Raw genomic sequence first — 19,736 nt, 5'->3', positions numbered from 1 at the left:
GGCTTATAGGAATCCACTGAAAGAGGTGAGAACCAGAACCTAATTACACTAAGGGGAGCACCCCAACTCCTGTTTGATTCCCCAGCAGCAGATGCAGCATCCACCTCCAAACCCTGCAATGCCCAGGAATCCGTTCAGCCAAGGGAGCAAAGCCTCCACGGATTCCAGTGCTCGAATCCTTGTCAGTACAAATCACTAATGGTGCAAAAATTCATTCCAGAGACAAAAGAAGCCTTGCAAATGTGGTGGTGCTCAGTCAGCTCAGGCAGGGCAGGATGCCAGCCCATGTCTGGGCTCCCAGCTGGGATCACTCCTGCCCACCCCCTCCATGCCCTTACCTTGCCCGAATGGGCTGGGAGCCCAGCCGGGGCCCCAGGGCGCTGCCATTGCCTGGGGAGTTCTTCCTTGCCAGGGCAGGGGATATGGAAGTGGTTCGTTGAGGCACCTGGAAAAGAATGGAGACATCTGCAGTCACCCAGGCTGGGCGGCTCCCTCGCCTGAGCCATCACGAGATCACCTTCCAGCACTGCCTCAAGGCTGATGTACAGCTGTTTTCCCACTGAGAGAATGGCAGTATTTAGGGCAATTACAAAATACAAGGCTCTCAGCTTTTAGAAGGAATCACTGGAGTGTGAGGCAGCAGCAAGCTGCAAAGGTGCCCTCAGGGATGCTCCTGGCATGGGAGCCCCCAGAGCAGCCTGGCTACCACCAAAAAGGGCACTTACTTCTAGAAAAAAATGTATGCACATACACACATAAATATATAATTTAAACCTAACAAAACCCATAAAAGTAACTTTTAAGGTACAATTCAGACTGAAGTGCATTTCAACAGCCACAATGGAGGTTTCCTCTCTAGCTCACATATGACACATGCCAGCAGACAGAAGGTGTTGACTGGTGGACAAACAAGGGGGTTGACAGCAGGAAGACCCAGACTGACCCACCTAACACTGGGATTTAGCGCTGTGACCTTCACTGAGCTTCAGATTCTGCTGCCAAAACCTTGCTGCTGGCAGAACAGCTCAGCATGGACACCCAAAGCCAACCACAGCCTAGAGGGGCAGTGACAGATAACCCTGGAACTCTGCCCCATCCCGTGGGAGCTCTGGCATCACTGCATGGCCACAGGTGCAGTGGCCTCATCCCCCAGCACCTCAGGTGATGTGGAGAGGCAAGACAATACTCACCATTCAATACCTCGCACCAGGTAACAGAGAGGCCAAGAGCTTGTCAAAATTAGCAAGAAAAAGGATTAGGCTTGGTTTTTTTTAAGGATAAACACATGGTTATATTAGTTAAGAGAAGATTTAGAGAGCTGGCCATGCTTTAGACTGCAGCATCACCAGCTGCAGCTTGTCTCAGTACAAAGCAGTCTCCCCTCCACATAGGGTACTCTGCAGTCAGGACTTGGGGAGTTTTCCACCTTCCTCTGAAGCATCCAGCCATAAGCACTGGCAGAAACAAGACCCTGGACCATGGAGACAGCTGGTCCTGCCTCTTGGGGCAGTCCTTTCATTCCTGTTTGCAAACACCTCAAACTCACCTCAGGCAGTCCAGTGTGAAGTCAGGCTCCTCATGGGTGGTACTGCCAACACAACAGCCCTAAATGTGATCTGGTGGGGGCCCTTCCAGAGTCCATGTTCCCCCAGCCAAAGGGGAAAATGCTGCATAGTGCTGGAGAAGAGCTTTTCTCCCAGCAGCCATGGTCTCACCACGCAGGGCATTGCTGTGGCTGAGTGTCCTTTTCAAAGGACTCGTGGCAAAAGCCAACATTAAATTGCAAGGGCTTTTTCTTAATTAGGTTAAAACCAGGCAGCCACCTTCCTGCACTGTGGAGGAGCCAAGCACACAGACAGTTCCAGGAGCTGCTGGCTTGCTGTTCCCTTCAGCAGAGCACTGATGTCTCCCCTTGCTTGGTGACAGCAGAAACAGGAGCATTATTAACACCCATGATACCACCACAAATCCCTTGCACAGGGAGGCTTACCTGGTGACTGTGACTTTGCTCTGAAAAAGGCAGGTCACTCACTTTGTAAATACACAGAAAAACTGCCTCTCAATCAAGGACAAATACTGCCTCCCTGTCACTAATCAATTTATAATCATTTTTCCTCTGTAAAAATCCTCCTGGCTGAGCACTGATTCACTGTAAGGGGAACTTTAATGGCCAAGTTATAATTCTTCCAAAGTGAAGGTGTATAAACAACACAATCGAAATACTGGTCCAGAAAGAATCCTAATTAAAGAGGTACTGCCAGACACTGCCAAAATGTCAATGAATGTATAAAGCTGCTGGAGCCCTTACAAGTCTTCCATCAAATATTGATCGCAACTGGAGGCACGGTACTGGGCTAAAAAGGACCTGTCTTATTGAGTATGACAAATTTTATGTTCCTATAATTCTATTTAAGCAGAAGGTTGTTTTTTATCCAAGGGAAAGAAGAGATTAATTTGTTTTGGCCTCTGTCTGGGCTCGAGAACTTTCTTTGCTGGAGGGCAGTGCTGTTTTGCAGCTGTTTTGCAGCCAAGAGCAGCTCCCAGCATGTCCTGCAAGCCCTGCCTGAGGAAATGCAGCCCCTGGGCAGGTCAGCACCCGCTGCAGAGCCTCGGGTGGGCTCAGTCCTGCCCACTCTGCTTTGCCAGAAGGACTCAGCTCTGGGATTGCCTCTGAGGTGCTGAAAGTGAGGAGTGATTGTGTTACCTTTGGTGGAATGTCTTCCTCCTGCCGTAACCAAGAACTTCGGTCAAACTTTTCAATGCGAGGGGGCAGAGGAGGGTTTTCTGAGGTGGGGTCCGAGTTCTGCCTTGGCATCTCAGTGCGGTGAGAGGTCACCGTCAGAGCCTCCTGAAACCCAGCCAGTCCCTTTGCAGGCTGTTCATGCAGTGACTGAGACCCAGACAAGGAGCTTCCTTGGGATTTCACAGTGACCAGATGTGGAATCTAAGCACCAAGTCAAAACAGAACTATCAGTCAAAATAGAGGGTTAGAAAAAAAAAAAAAAAAAAAAGGAATAAAAAAATAATTTCGAAATTTGATTTTGAAAAAAAAAAAATAATTTGATTAGCACTTTGGATGCACTGAAAAGACCCCTTGGTCTGAGATCAGCACTGCCTTGGCTTCAGGAACTTCTGACTTACATCGCTTCAGTGCAAGATCTGTTAAAAATCACGCTCCCGCACACACCGTGCCCGCCCCAGGCTCTGCTGCTGCTGGCCCCAAGTCCAGCTCCTACACCTGCACCTCTGTGGCTGTACTAATGAGGTTTGGCATGGATTTTCCATGTTAAAAATGCAAAAAAACAAAAAAAAAAAAAAAAAAGGAAACGATAATAAATAATAACTGATTAAAAAAAATAATCAGGAATTCTGAGGCATAGATGGCTTAAAAAATATCTTGAGGCATGAGCTTCTATAGGTCTCGGTGGCCCCCATGGGTTAGCCCTACAGGTTTCCATGTTTAAGGAATGCTGACATCTGTTCTGGGAAATGTGAGAAAATCACAAGGTTACAGTTTGTGAAATGAGAGCTTCTTCCCAGGACTCTGTGAAGCTGCTTTCCTTTGATACAACAGGGTTGTGACTTTTATTTGGAGTTTCTACATCCATGTCTCTGGATGTGTCCATGTCTCACGGGTACACATGTATGCACACACACACTGACACGGGGCTCTGGGCCTCAAACAACTCTCTCAGGAGTATTTTACTGCCAAACAAAAGTCTTTGTAGCTGTTGATGGTATAGGATGACAAGAAGAACACTGAAAATTATTTAGTTAGTCAGAGGGATGACAGTGAAGTGGGGTTTTGCCCACTTTTCCAATGCATACAGAAAAAGTATGTTTCAGGGCTTTCCTGCCTGCATATTTTTGTTTAAAGCTGGCTTTGTATTGGAGGTGCCACACCTGGCTGGCACTTAGGAGGCACATATTCCATAGAAAGCCCAGCTGAACTTGGAGCAAAGGCTTTGTACTTCCCCCTGAAATCCCTGCTGGAGTCTGTGGATCTGTGGGAGCAATTCCAGGGGCTGGACCAGAGCCAGCACTGACACTCCTACAGCTTTTGGTGGCAGAGTACTTGCAGACCTCATGGCTGGGAGATGCCCCTCCTCTGTGATACTCATGGTGATCTATGCCCTCTCCAGATGTGTTTGTGACTGATGTCAACTCAATGGAAAACCAAAACAAAACCTTGAATCAAAGCAGCAAAGAAAGCAAAACTTCTTTCTGATGATCCTCAGCATCAAAGCATCCCGGGTCTTTTGTACCAGGCGCTGTGGTTTCAGTTCTTTACGCAAACCAGATCCAAAGAGGATCAGAGGAACAGCTGCACTGGACCAGAGCAGCAGTTCCTCCTGCTCCTCCAGCTTGTTTCTAGCAGTAACCAGTACGTGATGCTTCAAAGGAAGGTATAAACCAGCATGATGTTGCTAACACATGGAGGTGACAAGAGGAATACACTCATGCATGTAGATGCTGCTCTTACTCATGAATATGCTTAAGGCTGGGGAACCAGGGAGCCAGACGCTATTTCCCTTCCATCCACTCTTCCTTGTTTCCTTACCAGCACCCCCAGCATGCTGGCAGTGGGGGAGCACCATTACCTGCGGGTCCACGGGTCGGAGCAGGGGTGGGGTCCGGGCGGGCTGCACGCCGCTGATGCTGAAGGACTCGGACCGAGGAGGCAGGTTGGGGTCAGAAATCCTGTTGGCCACTTTATGGGGCATGGCCGGCGAGCTCTGGCGATTGAGCCGGGAGCGCTCCTCCACCTGTGGGACACGGGGAGAGGGGTCAAGGCCCCAGAGAGCCCATTTCCAATGGAAATCCAACGTATGCATAAACACACTGAAAGCTCTTTTCTCTTTAGGTATATCCTATTGTTTGATCAAGGTGGTGATCAGTCACAGGTTGGACTCGATGATCTTGGAGGTCTTGCCAAACATAAGTGATTCTGTGATCATGGAATCCAAGTTATCCATCAAACTCTGCAATAAATGCATTTTAAAGGCATGGAAAGGACTGCTTGAATTTATACACCTAATTCATTTCTGAATATGAAATGGAGAAAAATAAAGAAACAAAAAAGGAAAAATAAAGAAAAGGCAGCACACCTCAGAGAGATGTTCCTAGATGATTCCTGAGAAGCTCTTGCTTCTTCTCAAATGGATCTTTAAGCAAGGGGACCATTTTCCTTCATTGTTATAAACACCACAATGAGTAGTTTTGTTTGATCTGAATAAAAGAATAAACATGGCAGCCAGAAAACTGCTGGCTTTGATCAGAATTTACTGAGCCTGACACCTTGTCATGTACGGGTGGGGAAAACCCTCTTCTACTGAGAGAGAACATCAACCCAAAGCCCACTGCTTTCAGCTACCCTTGATGGGAACACAGTGGCTGCAGCTCACCCAGCCGTGCCATCCTGCAGTTAGGCTGTGCATTGATATTCAGGCAGCATATGCTATGCAGAATTTTTGATACCTTGAGATCTGATGTGTGTTTTATTTATGTGTTATCAAAGTGTTAAATACCCCTAGCATGTCTTGATTCCACCGTGGATGATGCCATGTTAAAAGGCAATCTTTACAACAGGTTTGCTTGGAAAGAATCACAGCTCTTCTTTAAGCAAACACTCATGAAACAAAAGAACCATTATATGAATAAAAATAATCCTTTTCAGAGACTTGAGCATGAGACAGAGTAAAATCTATGTAAGAAACTCACGTTACAGACTGTTTCCTTTCTAAGTTCATGAGGGGCCACCTGGGCTGCTGCTGTGTCCTAAAAGGTGACCACAACTTCCCCAGGCACTGCCCACCAGCGAGCAGAGGCCGTGCAGAGCTCTGCTCAGCAGTGCCCGAGAAAGGGGACACGGGGATGAGAAGGGGAGCAGGGTGGGAAGGAGAACTCCCTCTGAAAAGGGAGCAGCAGCACGAGTGCTGGGTCACAGGCTGCTCCAGTCCCTCTCCTCCTCAGCCAAGCCTCGGCAGCAACAGCAACAGGCGGAGATGGAGCCGCTGCTGAGCGCTCCAGCAGCTCCCCGGCACAATGCCAGGCCCAAAAGTGCAGCTGATTGTGGAGGATCACAAGCTGGTGTGAAGGGGAAGGCAGGAGAGGGATCAAATGGGGATGTCTGGGTACTGGGAAGGACAAAGGTGCTTGATTTCGCACTGCCAGTATCTCCTCACTTGCACCTTGTGGCACCAGCACAGCCACAGATGCTCCTGGGACTGTCCAGCTGTGCTTGGTGGGGCCCTCCTGATTCCAACTGTTAGGCAGAAATGGGGAAAAAGCAGCAAAACCCTTCAGGAGTTCATCATTGCTCAAGTACAGACCATGTCTAATTGAACTCAAGATTGCCCAGAACAGGAAACACCCTTAGCAGTGCCTGTGCAGTCCCAGTAGAAGGCTGCTAATGTTTTAATACATCACTTCAAAGTGAGATCAGGATAAAAGCCACAGGGACTGAAGGAGGAGCTGATGTGGGCATTGGCTCTTGCAGAGAATAGGACAGCTTGTGATGCACAGCTGAGCCCTGAGTTCTTTCAAGGAAGCTCTGAGCAGTGGGAAAGCATCACAGGGGCCAGCCACCATGTGAATAATGTCTGATTAAACCTGTCCCCTCCTTTCTGCACAGTCATGTGTGGTATATTTCTGCCCAAACCCATCCTCCAGCTGACCAAGCTTTTCCTGGCTATCTCCAGCACCTTCTTTAGCAAATACTGTCCCATAACAGAGAAGTCAGTAACAAAGGGAGCTGCTAATTACAGGACCACAGCTCAGAGTGCTAATGCCACATCCCTGACTGGATCACCAGAGGGTCCCAACATGATCTCCAAAAAGGCCCAAACAGTCCATGATTATAAAAGATGTGTCTGGACAAACAGGGCAGGTCTGGGACAGCACCCAAGCCACCTCCCAAGTTAACTGCCAGTGGATTACCCTGGATAACAAGAAGATGAGTAGGAAGGGCAGGAGAAGGGAATGTGCATCCATGTGTCTTGGCAGGATTGTCTGCTCAGACTGTCTCATTCAGCATCCAGAGAAATCCTTGACTGTGCTCTGGGGAACTGTGAGAGATGCAGCACAGGCTGGTTCCTCACCCAGAGCTTTGTCATCACCAACAGGCCAGTCCCTTAAGCAGGGGACACAGGGACATGACCACAACGTGAATGGCCACAGCCTCACCTTGATGCTTTATCCCACACTTCTGCAGGGTCTTGGGGTCACCCTGTGAAAATGAGTGAGGTGGGAAAATGTGTGCATAAAGGAGAGGTGTGAAAACCAAAGACAGGCACAGCATGAGGAGGGCTCAGCTGTGGTGATCAAACTCCTAAGAGAGAAGACTTGAGACCAAAAAAGCATTAAAAACAAGGGCAGTATGGGATATAATGCAAAATCCTCAGGAAATATCCAAATAAGCTTTGCACAGCCCCCAGAAACTGTAGGCTGAGCACCAGACTTGTCTTTTCATTGTTCCCACAGGAAAACAAAGTCTCAATATTTCTGTTAAATTAGCATACATGGGCTGGGTATGGAAATTACTAAACTATAGCAAGAACCATGGCAGGCTCATTAAGTATCAGCACAAATCTATCTGTGGAGCCAGCAAAGGTGGGCCTTCAATATATGCAGCAAAGTACCTGAATTGTGTTTAAAAGTAGGACTGAACAGAAGATAAAAGGGGATGGAGGCAAGAGGAGTCACTCTGGGAGATTCCCAAGGGTGCTTTGCTGAGGTAGTGCATCAAACTACTGCTCCCAACAGCAGAAAAGATGCCACAGCTTGGAGCATTTAATTAGATACCGGACAGAGTGACACAGGTAAGGAGTAAATGGTTTGGAGAGCTAATTGGTGGAAGCTGGAGAAGTTCCCCAACAACAGGAAACCTCATCTTCCCAATGATTTTGGCAAAGGGTAAGAGGCCATGTTCTGCTGCTCTTGTTAACACACTGTGCAGTTCCCAATGTCCTGCTTCCAGTGACAGCATCAAAAAGATGCCAGCCCCATGAAACAGAAGAAATGGGTCTTTGTGTTTGAAAGGGAAAGCTAAATCCAGCACTCTTCTCCTTCACCCCAGATAAAAAATAATATTCCTTTCTACATATCTTTGCTAAAGTTTTTCAGAGAGTGCCAGAAGTCCTTTAGCAATGTTCTAGAGAGTTTACTCAAAACTAGGCACAAAAAGACAGAGTTTATTCCCTTTGCCCTGCCCATTACCTACTCTCAGCACTCCAGCAGATGGACAAGAGCAACCCAGTTCTGCACAAAGCTGCAGAGGCACCACCCAGGTGGAAGCCTCTCCCATCCGAGGCAGCTCAGCACATCTGGAACCCCTCATCTGCAATCTCACTTATCAAACCTCTTTCACTGGAAGGACTGGAGAATAATGATGCAACTCCATGAAAATCTATCATCTGGTGCACTGCCACCAAAAGAGACAGCAGACTGAATTTGAAGGTAACAAAAGAAAAATCCAAGCGAGTGTGTAAAGAGGTGAAATGAATTTTAGACACCCATATCTATGTCTGTGATGGTTCAGAAAGGCCAAGAACATATCACTGCCCTTTTCCTAGCAACAGGAAGCTGAACTCCTTCAGCATTCAGTGCTTGCAGGTATTGTGGATGCAGCTGAGGACTGTCAAGAGAAAAGACCAGCTACATGTTGGATGCACATCTCACATGTCTGCCAGGACTAAAGGATGCCAAGCAGTGCTCCTGCATAGCAGGAAGAATAAGGAAGTTATTAAAAGATCCTTCTGCCCAGGAGTAGGGTTACAAAAGTAAACAAAAAAGAACTTTAGAAAAAATTAATAGCAAGAGCAGGCACCAGTCTTACTGGAGCCACCACAAAGAGATTAAGGAGAAAGAGTTTGCACATGATCCTGAAACTACACTGCAGACAATGCATGTCTTAATCTATTCAAGACTACTCAGATTAGCAATAAATATTCAAGATCTCACAACTATTACAATCCCCTCTTTTCGCCTGAGAGAAAAAGTAAGAAAAGAGCAATCTCAAGGGATACAGCCCTAAGCCTGGGGGAAAAAGCTGTCCAAACCTTGACTAAGCAGAACTGGGGCTCAGCAAGGAACCTCACAACCATCACCCTCTCTGCATTCACCCCTGACCCCTGCAGACTTGTGGACATGCCAGGAAGGAGAATGAGATGATCTTCAAGGTCCATTCCAAACCCTTAAAATTCTATGATTCTACAACCACAAGCCCCCAGACAGGCTGAACCCTTCCAGGAGGGATCCATTCTCCTCTTTGCATGCCTTCATGGAAAGAACTCTCCCTGTTTGTACAAACACACACAGACACACACACTGCACCCATCTGGGAGTGCTCCCAGCACAGCTGATGGCATCTCCTGGATCCCCACCCTGTGGAGCACAACCTGCTGTGTGTATTTCAGACCAGCCCTGCAGACACAGACGAGCACCATCACCCTCCCTGCTCTCCCTTACCTCCTTGGCCCACGCTGGCTTCTCGCTGGCATTTATCCCTTCTTTGTAATGGTAGAGGGGTTTCTTCTCTGTTGGCCTCTGGTCCTGCCGCTGCTGCTGCTGCTGCTGCTGCAGGGACACCAGGTAGTCCCGCTCCTGCTGGAGCTGCCTCTGCAGCCTCTCCGCCTGCCGCTGCTCCTCCAGCTGCTTGCGCTTGTACTCCTGCCCAGGGGAAAACGCAGTGACAAGGTGCCCGGCCAGCCTGCAACCTGCAGATTTGTCTGTTTGGGTCAACAATGGGGCCTGAGCATCTGAAAGGTTGTTTGCTGGCAGAGCTCACTGATTTGAAAGGCTTTGGGGACTGAGCTGTAAAGCATCCCCAAGGAGAGACAGCAGAGCCAACAAATTCAGAGTTGTGACTCTGCCAGTGATGTCTGCAGGCACTGAACTGCCCTGTGTTTGGTAGGAATGGGGGATGTGAGTGCTGCCTTGTCAGGGAAATCCTGCAAGACCCACTGAGGGCTGATGTTTGCTTTGGAGTTACCACTGACTTTGCCCAGGTTCTTCTGGACAGAAAAATGAAGATCAATTCAATGAGGTGCCAAACATCATGTGGCCAAGATGGGGCTCAGAGAAACCTGGTCTAGTGGAAGGTGTCCCTGTCCATGGCAGGGGGTTGGAAAGAGATGGTCTTTAAGGTCCCTTCCAATCCAAACTGTTTCATGATTTTATGGTTAGACAAAACCCAACTGAAGCCAACTTCTCTGTATGACCAATTAATTAATTGATCCTAGGAAGAGCCAGACTGCAAGGCCAACTATGTGATCTTTCTGAATCCCTACATCTCTCTCAGTTCTAAGGAGTAAACAATTCTGAGAAGTCCTTCTAAAAGGCAATGGCTTGTGTGAGGGCTTTTGTTTTTCCTAAATAAAATAGCAAGACAAAAAAAAAATAGTTATAACCCCTGTAGATTAAAAGAAAGTGCAGTAAGAGTAACAGCTCCCAGCAGTAAAAAGGATAACTCAAACCCAAATTAAATAAAGAAGAGGACATCTAGAATGCAAACAGCACACAAGGGAACAGACAGTGTTCCTGAGAGGAAATTGAAACAAAAGCCTTCACTCAGAACACAAAGAACAGCATGGCACAGTGGGTTTGATGGATGCAGGCACACAGGAGCTCCAACACACTCCAACATGCTGCAAACAACCTCCAAAACTTCACAGCAGCAGCCAGGGCTGCTCCTCTCACGAGGGCACACACACACACACCAATGCTGCAGAGGGGACGCAACGAGAGCCGTGCACCATGAGGGGACCCAGCCTCGAGCAGAACAGGGGATCCAGGCATGCTGCAGCCACGGAGGGGACAGGAGGCTCCAGGTAGGGTGGTGACAGCGGTGTCCCCCATGTCTGGGCACGTCAGGAGGCACTGGGGGGACACGGGTGCACGCGGGCGCATGCGGACGCGACACGGGCAGAAAGCGGCAAGCGTGGCCGTGGCCTCCCATTTACCAGAAGTAGCGCTTGCTCCTGCAACAACTGCTGCTGCAGGATCTCTAACTGTCTCTGCTCCTCCTCTAACTGTCGCCTGATGTACTCCTGGAGGCATGGGCAGCAAGGATCAAAGGAAAAAGAGAGAGAAGGTGAAAGAGCTAGTATTTCTGGAGAGGAAGGAGAATGAGGTGGGCACCCGCATCTGCCCCACCCAAGTGATCTGATCCATCAGCCCGGGTGCCCTCCATCCCTGCCCGAGCAGCCCAAGGTGTCCACCATTCTAACAAGAATGGAAACCACTGGGAAATAGCAAACATTACCCAAGAATAACAAAAAATCTGACCCAAACAACAAGCGGGAGTGGAAAACCTGCATCAAGTGCCTTCACATCTGCGGGCCAGCAAGTGGATCCACACAGAAATAAACAACAGCAGTGAAAGCGACACACACAGTGTTAACAATTAAGCAATTTGCTCTCAAGTGGTAAAAAAATGAGTGTTTACAAGAAAATCTCTGATTAGAGGCAGAGGAATCCGTGCTGAAGGCGATGGCCTCACTCCCACGCCGTTACCTGCTCGTGCTCTGCACGCCGCCGTTCCTCCTCCCGCCGCATCTGCTCCTCGTAGTGCCGGCGCTGCTCCCGCTCCTGCTGCTTCCGCAGCTCCTTCTCCCGCCTCTGTTGCTGTGGGGGGCAGGAGGTACAGGTCAGCATCACCATTTCACTCCCTGGGATCTCCAAATCCTTTTTCTCAGAATTTTTGGGGTGCTCTCTTGCCCACAGACCCAGAACGCTCCCACCCATCCAAGGAGCTGCCTTGCCAGCAGGCTGGTCCATTTGGGTGGTAGAGGGACTCCTTGATCCCACTCCATCCTCACTCACTCTGGTGCTTGGCACCAGCTGTGGAGAGCCCACAGCATCCTCCTAGACAGGACCAGACTGTATCTTCTCCCACCTGCAGATGAAGCCATGGGGGAAGTGCATGGTCCCCACGTTCCAGCATGGCCAACCAGGGGGTTGGACACCTGGGAGCTACATGAGCCCATCACCTACAGGTAACACACATCTCAGCCCCAAACCCACCCATGAGGATGAGGGAGAGAACCAGAGGACTTACTGCCTACTGAGAGGGAAATGCATCCCTCTTTATGTTTGCTGAGACCAGAAACCAACAAGGAAGACTCAGAATCGAAGGGTTTTTCCTTTCTGAGGCACCAAATAAGCAGGATAGGATTTCCCTTGCTATTCTCAGGTCATCCCTGTCTGCTCCACCCTGTAGCACCTTTGCTGACAGCAATCTGGGGAGCACTGGGGTGCTGATAACCTACAGTCTGCTGTGAGTCACCCTGGGCACACCTGCAGCCCCCACACGCCTGCTTTTAACCCAGCCTAACTCCTCCAGCTGCCCAAACCATCCTGGGAGCAGGGGCTGGCAGCCAAGTGCTGCCCTCACTGCAGCACCACATCCAGCATCAGCAGAGGGCACTCAAATGCTGGAATTGGCCACTGGAGCTGCCTGCCCTGACTCCATCATCTCCATCATCTCCTGGCTGCAGCCACATGCCAACGGGAAGGCGCTTGCTGAAGCAGAAGCCTGGCCCTTTTTTCTCCTTTTTTTTTTTCCTCTCCCGCTGCCGACACACGGTGGCTGAGCAGACTGCAGCAGGAACGCTGTCAGGGGAGAAGCTGGCAACGCCATGCATTCACTAAATCCTGGGGAGGGCTGGAGCACGCAGCTGAAAGAGCTGGCTGAGCATTCCAGAGACCGAGATGCCTCTGTGAAACTGCTGCTCTACAGGAACCTGCACTGTACAGACAGATTTAAAATCTGTAGATACCTATAAAGATACTGTATTTTCCTCCACATTCTGTATATTTGTGTTTTTGTGGAGATACACATCTATGGATATGTTTGCAGATAGATATCCTGAAGATAGATCTATCTACACACATTGGAACAAACATTTAAAGACCCCAACATTTCCATCAGGAGCCGCTGCCTGTCCTCCTGCTGCCCCCTCACCTCACAGATAACATCCACATGGACTCCAATGACTTCCCTGAGCTGCAGCACAGCTTTAGTGCCACCTATAGCCACATTTATCAGAGCTGTTCCACTCGCCTCAGGGAAGGAGAAGTTGCATCCAGCCTGAAATAACCTGCCAGCACCAGACACGGGTGTGTCCCACGCCAGGCACAGTCACTCGCGCTGCCCACGCACGCAGGGGATGCATGTGCTACTCTGTGTGTGCCTGTCCTCACTGGAAACAGGGGAATCTGGGCCTGGCTGTCGCTTTTGGAGCCCTGCACTGGGAATTGCAGAGGGCTCACCACCAGGACATGGCCACTCTGCAGCCTCCTGGTGATATACAGGATTTCTTGGCTTTGCCAGTGCTCCCTGACCTCCTTAGGTGATGGTCACTGCTCCCATGACCTCTGAAGCACAGATCTTCAGACTAATGTGTTGAATAAATGTAACTCTGAGCTTCCAGTCACACTGGTGTGTCAAACTGGTTTTGGGGGGGTTTTAATGGCTAGCTTTTTTAGTTAAACTATCACGCTGCTGAATAAAGCACATAATGATTGTGTAGGCTGGGCTTGGCTGGCAGGAGGCAAGGCCCTGAATTCCACAGCTATTTCTTAAATAAAAATCACCAAAATGGTCTTCATTTCCAATCTAGTGGGCGAACAAATCCAAATCCTTCCAAAGAAGGATGCAAAAGCAATTTTCCCAAGGAGGGAGTAGCACACCATCCTTCCTGGGTAGCCTATGCCCCCAGTGAGCTTGCCTCACTTCTGGCCCCTTTCCTTCAAGGCAGCATCTCACCACCAGCCTTCTAAAAGCCTATTTAACTCCAGAAATGAGAACCGAGGCCCACAGGTACACCCTTCCTTCAAAGCCAGGCCTGATGGATACTTAAAGGCCCCCTGCACCCTGCTGCAGCCAGGCTCTTGGGGCTGAGGCTCTGAGCAGGATCCAACACACACACTTCTAGAGGCCAGGAGCACAGCACTTCCCTCCAGCTCCACAGCACATTTGTCAGGTCACATTATAAGCAGGTCACTTGTCATGGTAGCATTACCAGCACCTTCAGCTGAACACTGCACCCAGCAGAGCAGGGCTGAATCAGCTGCCTACCCTGGCCCTGCTGCAGCAGCTGGCAAACATCTGGCAAGGACCTGGCACTGCAATGGGCAAAGCCTCCAGCAATGCCCCAGTCTCCCCAGCACTAGGATGATGGGGACCATTTTTGAAGGAGGGATTTGGATCAGGGAGATGCAGCTGAAAACAAGTGCATGTAGAAACTGAAAAAAGGAAAGATTCAAAGATCTCTCTTCCCTTGCCTCCTTTTCTCTGTTTTTTCTGCCCTCCCCCTCCCACTGCAAGAGCACACTTCCCACATTTCTCCAAGCCTGAAACTACTGTATTTACACTATCCAGATCCATTATTCATGCAAGGCAAGAGCACCAATTAATTAGGACTGCATTTATATAACTCTGCAGGTAAAGCTATATGTAGCTGCTTGTAAGCCAGAACGGGATCTTATTTGCGCTGCACCAGATATGACAGGTTTTAAATATTGATGAGAGAAGACACACGAAGGCAAAACCTCTGGTGGGAACGCCCTTGGAGGCCTGGCATGAAACAAGGACTTCAAAGAGCAAGCTCACTTTGCTAGATCAGACACATCCTGAGCTACGAGCAATGAGAGAGCTGCAGCCGCCCCTTGAACGCCGTGAGCTCCAAGAGGCACTGACACTTGCAAGAAGAAGCTCCTGGAAACCCTGGCTTGCTGCTCCCAAACACCAGCATGAGCCGGGAAAGAAGTGGAAGGGGAATTCCAAGTGACAAATGAAAACAAATATTCTAGGTGGTTGAGTTGTTGTGACAGGCTCATTTATCTGAGCCACCAGGGAAAGAGTGACTGTGGCTGGAACATCATCTTTCCTGACACTCCAAGCACTGGAGCATGGAGAGGTGTTTCCCACTGGAAGAGAAACTGGGTCAGAACTTCCCACCATGGCAAACAGGGATCTGATTTGCTCTGAACCACTGCAGAGTTTTTACTTGGGATCACCATGAAGGCATGGCCCATGCAGGAAAAATCTCATGCTTCAGAAACTATGAGCCCTACATGCTTGCTGACCAAAGGAAAATGAGAGAGACATGAGGTTTAGCTCATGCCTGTAACACAGCTCTCCTTGGAAATGGGTGCAGGAATGCTGCTGGGACCACTGCAGCATCCCCATGCACCACACAACTGTAAGGGTGCTGTCATCTTAATGACAAGGTTCCTACAAGCTACAGGACACCTGCACATGCAGAAGAAAATAACAAATCACCATTTTAGTTAACCTAAATTTACCTATCATTAATTGCTGGATTTTTTTTGGCATTACTTTATAAGAATTTCTAGTCTGCTGGTTAACATTTACGGGAGCTTCAGCAATTTTTTACCCCTTGAATATCCAGCTCTTTAAATGCACTAACTGAAAGCTCAAATGAAAACAGCAAGATGCTCAGATTTGCCTTGTACAGTCCCTGTAATGATCTGACCTTCATTTTATACCTAGAAAGGAAAAAAAAAAATCACAATATGGCAAAAAAATGAGGTTAAATAAAGCCCTTTGTAACTCCATCTGCCCACTGCTGCCAAGGGGTCTGCACAGAGATTTGTCCTGCAGGATTCCTAAGGCTCCTGACCCCAGGATGTGTTATTCCTACAGCTCAGCTGGAGTTTTGGTGGTTAAACCAGTGCATCAAGGCTCGTTTTGTGCCAGCAACAAATGGAAGGCTGATTAGGGAACTATATATATCTAATATATGTATATATAGGGAAAAATTAAAATATATTCAAGCCTATTCACCCTTCTGCATGACACAAACATTTTCTGCAGTGCTGTTGGATCTATTGATATTTAATTCTCTAATTTGAGGGTTAGTTCTGGTGCACATTTTGAATTCATGAGACCAACTTTCTGCACAAGGGAAAACAAAGCTGCAACTCTGTTCCCATGAAAGTCCTGGTTTCAAAGCTAGCTTGGGCATTTTTACTTCCACTGCAATTAAAACCAGCTGCAAATCTGAATCTCTTTGGCTGTGTGGAAGAAGATTCAGCCTCAGAGAAGGAAATTGGTCAGCTCCTGTAAAAGGAGGCCCAAGTGTCCAACAGATGCAAGGAGACACGCAAAGGAGGGCAGCAGGTCTCGAGGGCACCAAGGCCATAAAGAGACTACCAGAAGACTTCCCCACTTGATTTTTTTCTATATGCATTTGATATTATTGTTGGAGCAACATCAGGAGATGGTGGATTTCCCCCAAAAAGCCCTAACACGGCAGGCACTCTGTGAGATGTTCAGAAATCCCCACTTAGGAAGACCAAGGTGACAGAAAAGATGAGATTCCTTCATTCTCAGCTCTGTTAGATGAGACATGAGAAAGGGTAGGAGCTCTACCCCTGCCAGTATTTAAAGACAGCACTGGAAAACCGTCAAACCAACCTCCTGAAGGTCTGCACTGACAGAGGAATGGGCCCAGTTATCCCACTAAGGCTTTTCTTCAGCTCTTGCTGTGCATCTCCAGCACAAATTAAGTCCAGGCATTTCTGAGCTTGGCATCCCCTTCTCTGTCAGTCCTTTTGGAGCTGCACTTGGGCCCAAATGCCAACTCACTCCCTCAGCCTGGACACCTCCATTACATCTTATGATGAGCAGGAGCTCTTTCTGTAAACACAGTAATATGCTTGGCAGCTTGAACAGGCTGACTTAGGAGACCCAAAAGCCACCAACTCCAAGGGTTTATTTATCCCAGCTGCTCTACTGTGTATTAAAGGTCAAATTTATTTTGAAAACAGTAATCTGAGTCTTCCACTGGTCTCTTCCCCCAGAGATCTGCTGGTACCAGTGCTGTCTGCTGGAGGCACACCCCATCTTAGTCAGACTATAAAGCAGCATAGAAGAAACCCTGCTCCCATTAACCAAAATAAATCCCTGGCCAAGAGTCATGAGCAAAAGTTAGTGTGAAGCTGGTGTAGGAAAAAGCAGAGAGGCCCAAAGCAGCAGCCTGGCTGCTGCTGGAGCCTTTGGGTGCTGCTGGGATGGAAACAAGTGTTGGAGCAGCACTCCACATCCATGCAGTGTGCTGGGAGCCTCAGAGCAGCCACATTAAACTCAGCACAGGTGTGACAGCTCGTGTTGGCTACCTCTATCTGACCCAAAATATTTGGGAAAGGCAAAGACCAAACTATATCCCTGCAGCAGCGATGAAACTCTATTTGCTAATTCTGCATTTACATATTTTCTGGTTTTGCAGACTCAGGGCACCTTGCAGCTGGCAAAGCCACAGCCAGCCACGCTGGGAAGCATCTGTCCTCACCACTGCCACAACCCACCACATTTGCAATAGAAGGTCTGTACCCCTTTCAAGGACTCCTGCTTAAATCCTCACCATAGCAACTCAGCTGTTCCTTGCTCACCACACAAACGGTGTCTAATAGAGAACAGAGCTCATTTTACTCTGTGGCTGGATGCAGGTGAAGCTAAACCTGGCCAGATGGACCTGAGGAAATGGGCACTTGAGAAGATGCTGGGGCTAGCACAGCTGCCAGCTGGCCCCAGCATCTGCCCTGATCCTGGCTGAGCCCATGGGACTGATCACATCAAAGAGGGCAGAGGATGCTCTTCAACTACTCCTGTTTTTCCCTACTCCTCTTACATGGCAGGAGATTACAAACTCCTCTTGGCCTGTTTTGCTCCAGTGTATCTCCCTTTCAACTGAGGTCCAGAAGCTGTAAGGCAGCTGGGAAGAAGGCAGTGGGTGAAGAGCCCAATGGGGCTGTTCAGAGCCACTAGAAAAGGCATTGGGTTTTAATCCTGGTTATGATGGCATTAACTTTTAATGACTTGGGGACACAACAGAAGGGAACTGTCAGAGCCCAGGGGACTGAGCACAGCCTAGCACAGCCTGGCCCAGCAAGGCAGAAACTCTGTAGCTCAAGGCAGAGCTCTCCAGCTTAGCAAAAGGATTAGTCCTCCATTCAAAACCTGCCTGGGAAGCAGCAAAGAGAGAACAATTTTTCCTCTATGTGAAGAGAACATATTAATACAGCAGCAAGCATTGTATTCATTACAGGATTGCAGCTAATCTGGTGTCTACTTTTATTCTGCTGTTGTTCTGCTCCTGTACTGCTTGCAGCAAGCAGCTTGGGGCAAAGGCAGAACCAGGCTTCCTCCCAACAGTCCTCACAAACATCCACTGGGGCAGGGGATTTTGGGCTGCATCTATGTGCAGACCTTGCCCTCTCCCAAAGCAGCTTGCCATCCTTGGGTTGGGTGCAGGGGTCTAGCAAAGCCTGACCCATAAAGTATTGAACACAGACCTACATATTTACCAGACTGAAAAAATGCTTTGCCTGGGATTTGCCTGTGTTGATTTTTGCCTGGAGGGACTCAGAGGACCACCTCGAAGAGAGGCCATACCATCATCAGCTGCTTGAAATTCCTTCCTGTCTGTGCCCCTGGCCTGAGGCATTACCCAGTACAGGGAGAGATTGGTGACCAGCATAATAGACCTCTTGCTCATGCAAATTAATGGAGTGGATGCTCTTAATAGTCCATTTACTTCAAATCCTTTTATCAGACATATTGGTGACCTCTTCAGAAAGCTAATTTAATGACCCTCAATGTATGAACACTTTAATGAGTCACCTGGGCTAAGTTCAGGGCAAGGCAATGGGTGTCTTTTTGCAAAACCCCATCAAGAAAGCCTAAGAGATGGGGAAAAGCCCCTTTATTTTTTGTGAACTTTTTGAATACAAGAACCAGGAGCTAAAGCAAAAGCGAGCAGTTCCTCCAGAGCATGTGGCCAGGCTGAGCAGCTCAGGGACACCCAAAGTCACACGGTCAAATCCTGCAGCTGGATTTTAAATGGGGTGGATAATTTTATGACCGATTGCATTTGTGGCTGGTATGTTAAGACAAGGGTAATGAAATCTTATCCTTCAGGGCACATATGGATCATTGCACAAGTCAGGCAGGCATCTGCCCCTCCCCCTGCAAGAGAAATTGTAATTGGCAGGGACTGTAAGGACTGAAATTGAAATTAGGGATTAAATGGGACACAAATGGCACATAGAACCAGGGATAGGGCAAATGGAGCTTTTCAGCTTCTTCTCAACTGTAACAGTCCACAGGAGCAAATAACGATAATGAACTTGACAGATGCTGGATTGCCCACCTCGACTGAATACAGCTGTCAACCCAATCATGGGTTAAATCTGCTCAGTACTTCCAGGGACCCCTTTACGTTTGATATCCCAAGGGTGTATTTATAGCAAACCAGTTCTATTACCTTCACAAAAGTTGGCAACACTTGCTATGGTGGGGAGAGTGGCTGGAGGTGGCTATGCCAAAAGGATGAGCAGGGGGGCTTGACCAGTGTAACAAAATGTTTGGGGTTACTGACTAGAGAGATCAGCAGGTGACCTTAGACCAGGTTGAGAACAGTCCCTTGGGACCTGTCACCAGAAACCCCGCTGCTCCATCCAAAAGCAGCTCAGTCCTGGCCAGTTACCTCCTCCAGCCTTCTCCTCTGCTCCTTCTGCTCCTCGATGCGCTTCTGCCGCTCGGCCAACAACTGCCGCTTGTGCTCCTCGTTCTCGCGCTGCTGCTGCTCCAGCTGCTGCCGGCGCAGAGCCTCCGAGCGCTCCTTGTTGGCCAGCTGCAGCCGCAGGAAATCCCGCCTCAGCGTCGACTCCCCGGGCAGGTTCAGGATGGAGCTGCACACAGGAGAAGC

The 19,736-nt window shown here is 48.7% G+C and overlaps 1 protein-coding gene across 12 annotated transcripts in view; it reads right to left on the bottom strand.

Moving 5' to 3' along the window:
- TNIK (TRAF2 and NCK interacting kinase) overlaps positions 1-19,736 on the bottom strand; it is a 151,804-nt gene that overhangs the window by 26,236 nt on the left and 105,832 nt on the right. For 4 of the 12 annotated variants that reach the window (XM_086843740.1, XM_086843745.1, XM_086843744.1 and 1 more), the window contains exons 12-17: positions 19,515-19,719; positions 11,515-11,625; positions 9,469-9,669; positions 4,602-4,766; positions 2,705-2,944; positions 339-445 (exon numbers count right to left, since the gene is read on the bottom strand). In XM_086843740.1, coding sequence (XP_086699866.1) covers positions 339-445; positions 2,705-2,944; positions 4,602-4,766; positions 9,469-9,669; positions 11,515-11,625; positions 19,515-19,719 — 1,029 coding nt within the window. Of the gene's footprint in view, positions 1-338; positions 446-2,704; positions 2,945-4,601; positions 4,767-9,468; positions 9,670-10,961; positions 11,049-11,514; positions 11,626-19,514; positions 19,720-19,736 lie in introns of all 12 variants that reach the window. The other 8 variants (XM_086843739.1, XM_086843742.1, XM_023932826.2 and 5 more) reach the window with 3 other exon arrangements.

This window comes from Cyanistes caeruleus, chromosome 10, assembly GCF_971803275.1.
Source record: "Cyanistes caeruleus chromosome 10, bCyaCae1.hap1.1, whole genome shotgun sequence".
In the NCBI taxonomy this organism is placed as follows: domain Eukaryota; kingdom Metazoa; phylum Chordata; class Aves; order Passeriformes; family Paridae; genus Cyanistes; species Cyanistes caeruleus.
This window is presented reverse-complemented; position numbering and strand designations above follow the sequence as displayed.